The sequence below is a fragment of the Bufo gargarizans genome, chromosome 5, assembly GCF_014858855.1.
Source record: "Bufo gargarizans isolate SCDJY-AF-19 chromosome 5, ASM1485885v1, whole genome shotgun sequence".
Lineage (NCBI taxonomy): Eukaryota > Metazoa > Chordata > Amphibia > Anura > Bufonidae > Bufo > Bufo gargarizans.
In genome coordinates, this window is record NC_058084.1 from 154,527,927 (window position 1) to 154,537,227 (window position 9,301).

General features: G+C 42.0%; 1 protein-coding gene across 1 annotated transcript in view; it reads left to right on the forward strand.

The window, feature by feature from the left end:
- DSEL (dermatan sulfate epimerase like) overlaps positions 1-8,865 on the forward strand; it is a 57,871-nt gene extending 49,006 nt beyond the window's left edge. Inside the window, exon 2 of the mRNA XM_044293401.1 lies at positions 4,496-8,865. Within this exon, the coding sequence (XP_044149336.1) occupies positions 5,123-8,743 (3,621 nt within the window). The 5' untranslated portion in view covers positions 4,496-5,122 and the 3' untranslated portion in view covers positions 8,744-8,865. The remainder of the gene's footprint in view (positions 1-4,495) is intronic.
- Positions 8,866-9,301: the final 436 nt, after the last annotated feature.

Genomic DNA, 9,301 nt, shown 5'->3' on the forward strand with positions numbered 1-9,301 from the left:
GCTACTTACTGTGTTGATCCAAATGAACCATCTATGAGATGGTTGCAATTACCTAAAATTAGGAGAAAAATTCCTTCCTGACTTAATATGTCTAAATAAATCCCTGGATCAGTGTCCATTTAATCAGAAATCTAGTATTTATAACTAAGGATGAGTGGACCCCTGGATGTTCGGGTTTGGGTTCAGGGCTCGAACTTCACCAGAACTCGAACCCCAATGGGGTCAAGTCAATGGGGACCTAAACTTTGGTGCAATAAAATGGCTGTAAAATAGTCGTAGTAAGGGCGAAAGGGCTACAAAAAAGAAGCAAAATGAGGGTAAGAACAGGACAATTGCCCTGCAAACAAATGTGGATATGGAAATGACTTAAAATAACATAGAATAGAAAAAGAAATATAATCTTGAACTAGGAGGCGGAGTTAAAGTGGAGTAGGAGGTTGAGGAGGCAGTGGAATGGCAGTGGAGGAGGAGGAGGTAGCCAACACTGTTTTTGTTGTTTTTTGAGCTGGAGTATAACAATGGCTGGGTGCAGCCAGTATACTTCTCTACTCAGCACAAGGTACGGACAAGTCCTGTGGGATCCATGCCTGGTTCATTTTAATGAATAGGAGCTTGTCCATGTTGGCTGTGGACAGGAGGCTGCGCTCGTCAGTGATAACCCCCCTTGCCGTGCTAAACACATGTTCGGACAATACACTTGCTGCAGGGCAGGCCAGCACCTCCAAGGCGTAAAGGGCAAGCTCAGGCCATGTGCCTAATTTGGAGACCCATCAGTCAGTACGTGTAGGCATGTGCACATGTACTGTTCTACCATGTTGCTGAAATGCTGCCTCCTGCTAAGATGTTCCGTATCAGCTGGTGGTGCTGGTTGTTGTAGCATGCTAACAACGCTTTTCCACATTTCATCAATGCTAACTCTTCCTTCTGAGGCGACTTCTTTCCCCTCCTCTGCCTTCTCCTTGTGCTTCCACTGAACCCCTGCTGTCAGGTGTCAATGCCATCAGCAGCGCGTCTACCAACGTGCGCTTGTACTCGCGCATCTTCTGATCATGCTCCAGTGACTGAATGAAGCACAGCATGTTGTCCTTGTAGCTGGGATCCAGCAAGGTGGCGGCCCAGTTATCAGCACTGGTTAGAATGCAGGCAACTCGGCGGTTGTTGCGCAGGCACTGCAGCATGTAATTGCTCATGTGTGCCAGGCTGCCCAGAGGCAACGACCAGCTGTCCTCTGTGGGAGGTTTATTGCCTGTGTCCTCTGTATCCCCCCCAGCCACGCTCTATGAATGCCAATAAGCTGCTTTCGGTGCCACCCTGCTGCAAACACGGTTCCTCTTCCTCATCATCCTTCTCATCCTGCAGAACTGTGCCCTGGCTGGAAAGCTGTGTACCTGGCCTCTGGTGCAGGATCCCACCCTTTGAGCCACTTGTGAATGACTGGCCTGATAACCATGGAAATTATCCCTCTTCCTCCTTCTCTTCCTCTAGTGCCACATCCTCTTCCATCATAGCCCAAAGTGTTTTTTCAAGGAGACATAGAAGTGGGATAACAACGCTGAGGACTGCGTCATCGGCACTGGCCTTGTTGGTGGAGTACTTGAAATGGTGCAACACGGCACACACGTCCCAAAATGGAGGCCCACTCGTTGGTGGTGAAGTGTTGCTGTTCCGCAGAGCCACCCCCCTTGCGTGCTGCAGCTGAAACTCCACTATCGCCTGCAGCTGCTCGCACAGTCTCTTCAGCATGTGCAAGGTGGAGTTCCACATTGTGGGTACGTCGCATTTGAGGCAGTGAGCGGGAAGGTCGAAGTTACGCTGCAGGGCAGACAAGCGAGCAGCAGCAAGGTGTGAACGCCGAAAGCGCACACAGACGGCCTGCACTTTCTGCAGCAGCTCTGATATATTGGGGTAATATTTCAGAAACCTCTGCACGACCAAATTCAGCACGTGCGCCAGGCAATGGATTTGTGTAAAATCGGCTAGCCCCAGAGCTGCTATGAGATTTTGCCTGTTATCGCACGGGCTTGAGGCTCAGTGGCACCAACCACTCATTGGTCTGTTGTTCCATGCCCGTTCACAGCTCCTGCGTCGTGTTTTTCCCCCAAAAAGATGAGTTTCAAAACAGCCTGTTGTCGTTTCCCCCTGGCTGAAGTTGGTGGTGCAGGTGTTACGCTGACCGGATGAGGAGGCAGTAGAGGAAGAAGTGGAGGAGGAGGCAATGAGAAATGTCCTGCAATCCTCTGTGGCGATAGGACATGCGCCAAACTGCAATCCGCCTCAGGCCCAGCCGCCACTGCATTTACCCAGTGTGCAGTTAGGGATATATAACGTTTCTGCCCGTGCTTTCTGGTCCACGTATCGGTAGTTATATGGACCTTGCCACAGATGACATTTCGCAGTGCATACCTAATTTTGTCCACCTCTTGGTTGTGCTGGGCAGGGATGGCTCACCTGGATTGACAGCATTTCCAAGGCTAGGAATTTTGAAATGCTGGCATTTAGGGCCAGGGATCGCGGGTGGGTAGAGGGGTACTTCCTATTTCTCTCCAGTGTTTGGGGCATGGACAGCTGAACACTTCCATGGGACAGTGTGGACCTGCTGGGTGACGGTGGTTGAGGTGGTGGTGTTGCTTTCACATCCTCTGTTTTAAGGGTGGCAGGTGCCACTGTCACTCCAGAGGGGGAGGAAGAGGCCGAGACCGCAGCAGAAGAGGGAGAAAGAGGAGCCTGAGATCTGTTGTGGTTTTTCAGGCGTGTACTCCACTGCAGCTTGTGCTTTACATTATGATGCCTGGTCATGCAGGTGGTGCTCAGGTTTAGAACATTTATGCCTCTCTATAGGCTCTGATTGCACAGCGTGCAAACCGTTCGCATCTTGTCTGAAGAACACACATGCTAGGGAACTCATTGGAGCTGGCGTAAAGCTTCTTCAGAAGCTTTACGCGAAACGTGCGTTGGGGTATCCGGTTCACCACTCAGGTACTTATGCCATGGCTCCATTGTGGTCAGCTTAGTATTTGTGATCCATGTACTATGTATGCTTGCACTTTGCACCTTATATCCTTGGTACTGTTTTGGATCTCCATCCTGCCTTGTAAACCCTGGTCTTTGGCTCTATTTTTTAGATATCCGTCACATTATTTATATATTATGTCATCTATACGATTTTCTTAGCCTGGATATTTATATTTATATGTACATGCCTATATACTAGTGGTGCCGTATTTTTTCCTCCTGTGTGTTTTATACCCACCACAGCATTGTCTTTTACCTGTATTTTACTAATTTTTGTCTCATGTTGAGACTTCATCAAAGTTTATATCCATTTATTTGTGCCAGCCTTTTCCTTCTTTGGTGTTTGATTTTGCGTGCAGGTTTGGCACGGGTACTCACTTCTGTGAGTCATTTATTGGTGTTGTTTGAATGGAACAGATATAACAGCTCAGTTCAAAGTGTACTGGCCTTCCTGAGTTACTGCAGGTCAGTTTCTATTCACTTCAGAGGGAGTTTAGATGCGTTAATCCGGGACAACCACTACAGTTTGAAAGAAGCTGTTCCTTCTGTTCCCGAGGCTTCAAGGAACAGATGATTGGCAGGAGTGTCAGTTGTCAGACCCTCGGAGAATGGATAATAATGACCTATCCTGAGGTTAGTTCACCAATATCGGAAGCCTAGAATCCCCCTTTAATCGTAAAACCATTTTTGTAGATGTAAAGGATGCCCTTTTGTCATGGTTACAGACCTAGGGGAAAAGACCACTGTACTATTTATCCATATAATTGTGTATTTGTTCCCAACAGCTATGATGTTCATAGTTAAATGTTTACTTTGATTACTGTGCTCCTGCCTAGAAAACATTTACAGTAGTAATACATGAATCACTACAAATTGATGAGTATGTATTATACTGTATGTAGAGGCATTATAGTGAATCATAATATCTATTAAACCAAAGAAGGGGTCAGCAACCTCCGTCAGCTTTTGTTAAACTACATCTCCCAGCATGTACACTTGGTTGGCTGTTTTTCGGAACTCCCATAGAAGTGAATGGATGAAGCTGAAGTGCCGGAGGTTTCTGACCCTTAGGCCTCATGCACACGACAGTTTTTCAGGTCCGCATTCGAGCCGCAGTTTTTGCGGCTCGGGTGCTGACCCATTCACTTAAATGGGGCCACAAGAGATGCGGACAGCACTCAGTGCGCTGTCCGCATCCGTTGCTCCGTTCCGAGGCCCCGCAAAAAAAAAAATAATTGCATGTCCTATTCTTGTCCATTTTGCGGACAACAATAGGCATGTCTACTATGGGCCGTCCGTTCCATTCCGCAAATTGCGGAAGGCACACGGGCGGCTTCCGTTTTTGCGGATTTGCGGACCGCAAAAAAACAGCACAGTTGTGTGCATGTAGCCTTAAACTGAAAATATTTAATATTTGACTTTTAGAACATGAACATTTGATCATGTTTTGGCAGTCTGTAATGAGATTTCTTTCTCTCCCTAGGATATCCAAGCCTTAGACAACTAAAGATGGGAAACTGAAGCAGAGAAAACAGAAAAAAGCAGATGTTGAATATCTGATATTATTTGGACTTCAACAACAGAAAGAAAAACCACAAAGAAGAACAATACTTGACAAATAAAACAAAGCCAAGCTAAAAAATCTGAAAGCTTTTCTTCAACATGTCAGGCTTTTTAATTGTTGACAACTGGAAAATGAATTAATGGTGCTAACCCCTCTACGCATAAACTTGTTGGCAGCCACTCAAGACGTGACTCATAACACAGCAAGCAAATGTGGCATTTGTGCTCAACAGATATTTAAGTGAGCAAGTATGTATACACTTCACAAAGCCTCAGTATGTTACTATTGTACTGTTCCGGCTTATAACAAAGTATCCATAGCAATCACAGGCTTTCTAAAATCTCTAACCTGCGCCATGTATATGGCTTATTGTATTCCAGGACTACAAACATAATCATTACGCTCCAAAAAAAGCCATCAAAAAAGGAAATCTCTAGTATGAATTTTCCAACATATCTTAAAACCCAATATCCAAAGAGTCCAAAGCTTACTGAAAACTGCAGAAGAAAATAAAAAGATGTGTCATTGATAATACCCAAATGGAACATGGCTCCAAATGTTGTAGGACACTCTATTTTTGCATTGTTTTTTATTTTTCTGTCACCGGTCAGTTGTAGCAATTATACTGACAACTGGATGCCACTGAAAGCTGATATCACTCCATATAACAGATTGTTTCATGTTACTGCTAGTTTCAAGCAAAAAAACAATCCTTCCCATCCAAGATTATTTTTTGATAGTGTAGACGTTCAAGGACTGAGGCAAAAGTCCCACACCACTCATCTACATTTATTCAGAGCCATTAGAAATGCAGTTAACAAGATGCTGGCTAATCCATCTTACTTCTTGCCCCCTCTGAAGCATGCTGATTTTGCAGCAAAATGGAATGAGATTTATGGGAATAATTTGCCACCGTTGGCTTTATATTGTCTGTTGTTTCCAGATGATAAAACTGCATTTAATTTTGCACTGGAATATATGGACCGAATGGTCAATTACAAAGACTGGCTGGTTCAGAATGCTCCCGGTGATGAGGTACCACTTGCACACTCTTTGACAGGATTTGCCACAGCTTTTGACTTTTTATATCGGTTTCTGGACAGTGATAGAAAACAAAAGTATTTGGAGAAAATTGAGACTGTTAGTGATGAAATGTATGAATGTTCCAAAGTTCGTGCTTGGGGAAAACAATTTCTTCACAACCACCAAACCACAAATATGCTTGCACTGCTTACAGGAGCACTAGTTATAGAAGAGCACAGATCAAAACAAGCGAATATCTGGAAACAAACTGTTGTTGATGCAATGGAAAAAACAATGTTCCTCCTGAATCATGTCGTAGATGGATCTCTCGATGAAGGAGTTGCGTATGGTAGCTATACAGCAAAATCAATTACGCAGTATGTTTTCTTAGCAAAACGTCATTTTGGCATGAATCATTTTGACAACAACTGGCTGAGAATGCACTTCTGGTTTTACTATTCTACTTTGTTGCCGGGTTATCAAAGAACAGTTGGAATAGCAGATTCTAATTACAATTGGTTTTATGGACCAGAAAGCCAGTTGGTATTTCTTGACACATTCATTTTGAAAAATGGAACTGGAAACTGGTTAGCCAGTCAGATCAGAAAACACAGACCAAAAGATGGTCCAATGGTACAATCCACAGCACAAAGGTGGAGCACACTTCACACAGAATATTTGTGGTATAATCCTGAACTTACCTCCCATCCTCCAGTTGAACTTGGCATACCAAAAATGCATGTGTTTCCTAATTGGGGAGTAGTGACCTATGGTGCTGGCTTGCCTATCTCCCAAACTAATACATTTCTTTCATTTAAATCTGGAAAGCTTGGTGGTCGAGCAGTCTACGATATAGTCCACTTTCAGCCATATTCCTGGATAGATGGGTGGAGGAGTTTCAATCCTGGTCATGAACATCCTGATCAAAATTCTTTTACGTTTGCTCCTAATGGACAAGTTTTTGTTTCAGAAGCTCTCTATGGACCAAAACTAAGTCATTTAAATAATATTTTAGTGTTTGCTCCTTCTCCTACAAGTTGGTGCAATAAACCATGGGAAGGTCAACTTGGTGAATGCTCACAGTGGCTAAAATGGACTACAAATGAATCTGGAGATGCATCTGGTGAGGTTATTACAGCAAGTCAACAAGGGGAGGCAATGTTTGTAAGTGGTGAAGCAGTGTCTGCCTATGCCTCTTCCATGAGATTGAAAAGTGTTTACCGTTGCTTGCTGCTTATGAATCACCAGACACTACTTGTAGTCGATCATATTGAAAAGCATGAAGATTCTCCATTGTCTCTAGTCAGTGCCTTTTTCCATAATCTAGATATCGATTTTAAGTATGTCCCGTTTAGGTTTCTTAACAAATTTAATGGTGCTATGATGGATATATGGGATGCCCATTACAAAATGATTTGGATAGACCAAAATGGTAATAGTCCAGTAGGCAGGATTCAGGAAGCTGAGCAGACAGCAGAGTTCAAGAAGCGTTGGACACAATTTGTAAATGTTACCTTTCAGTTAAACCAAAAGATCTCAAGGATTGCTTACATATTTAATGGACCATATGTTAATGTGTCCGATCTGAAATTTCTAGATAATAACAAGTATGGTGTTAAAATATCTGTTAAAGTTAATAATACAGAAAATATAGCATCTATAGTGACAGACTATAATGATCTTGAAGTCCGATTCAATTTTCTTGGCTTTGGGGGATATGCAAAGTTAGAAGATTTAAACAGAATAGTTCGATTTGGCTTGGGCACTGAGCATATTAAGAAAGCAACTAAATTAATTAGTATGAATATATTTCACTTTGGGCTCAAAGTCAATTTGGTTATAGGCTTAATATTGTGTGCAGGCTTAGGAATTTTAGCATTTCATTGGAGATTTTATATTCCCTTTGGTAAGTTGATGCGTTGGATCTTGGTATTGATTATAACACTGTGGATCTTTGAATTAATAGATGTATGGACAGCGTGTACTCAACCTATCTGTTCAAAGTGGAGCAGTGAGGGAGCAGATACAGAGGGTATTAAGAAAACTGAAGTTCACTCTGATCTACCTACTGTAGTAATTACATCTCTACCAGGTTCAGGAGCTGACATTTTAAAGCAACTCTTTTTCAACACTTCAGATTTTGTTTATATTAAAGTTCCTACATCTTACATCGACATTCCAGAAGCTGAATACAAAATTGATTCATTTTTGGATCCATGTGAATGGACAAGCTCTGATGTGGTGGATGGACATTTTCAGCTTATTCAGGGTTGGCTTCAGTCTTTGCTTCAGAACACAAAACTTCATTTACAGAATATTGATTTACAAGAACCCATAAAACCTAGGCTTTTTCATCATTTAATAGTTAATAAGGAGAAAAAGAGGCGATATAAAAGAAGAGACCCATTCTCTGAACAAAGAACAAGATATAAAGGATATTATGACAGGGACGCTGACTATGTTAGACAACTTCGCAAACATCTAACACTGTTTCCCAGTGCTCAGCCAGTTCTTGGTTTAAGCAGTGGTAGCTGGACTTTAAAGCTCCCATTCATTGAAAAAATTATTGGACCTCAGTTAAGGGCATTACTTATTGTGAGAGACCCACGTGCTTGGGTTTATTCAATGTTGTATAAAAGCAATCCAAGTCTGTTCTCCTTGAGGAATGTTGACCAGCGCTTATCAGCAATGTTCAAAGATGAAGAAAAGCAGAAATGTTGGTCAAATGCTGGCTATGCTTCTGAATATGACTTGCTAAAAGAAGAGCTTGCTAATCCTAAATCACATGCTCTGACAAAACTTTCCCATGTATGGCTTGCCAATACTGCAGCAGCTATAAGAATAAATAACCATTTGCAATCAAAAAGTTACCTTCTGGTTAAATTTGAGGACATTGTAAACTTCCCTGAAGAAACTACTCAGAAAATGTATAGTTTTTTTGGCATTCCTCTTTCTCCTGCAAGTTTAAATCAAATAATGTTTGCAAGTTACACTAACTTATTTTATCTTCCTCATGAAGGGGAAATTTCACCTGCAAATATAAACACATGGAAGTCAAATATGCCTAGAGAAGATATTGCATTGATTGAGGACATATGCTGGACACAAATGGATAAACTTGGATATGCAAGATTTAGAGACTAAGCAAAATATTAACACTATAAGTAATGGTTTTGAGAATACTAGCCCTATATGCTGCAGGTCAGCAATTATTTGCACTAGATATTGTATCTTAATATCCCTTATGATCCACAATCAAAATAAAGAAATCTATTGTTTATTCTTGTATATTCTTGTCTCATTAGATTTTGGTGGCATAATTTGCATATTCAAGTGCTATAATGTGTAATTTTAGAAACCTAAACTTTTTTGGGGGTATTTGTCACTTTCTGAGTTTTAAAGGGGTTGGCCACTTTCTGGTTACTGTTTGTAATCAATGTGTTTGTAAGATGATTATATGGCACTTACTAATATAGCCTTAGTTGATGATCTGCACCATTTTCTATATTTGATATTTTTCCAGTGTTTTATAGACATTAGCATCAAGCTGTCCCCAATTGGGGCTCACAATCTACGTTCCCTATCAGTATGTCTTTGGAGTGTGGAAAGAAACTGGAGTACCCAGAGGAAACCCACGCAAACAGAACATAAAAACTCCATGCAGATGTTGTCCTTGGTCAGATTAAAACTTGGCTAAGTCTT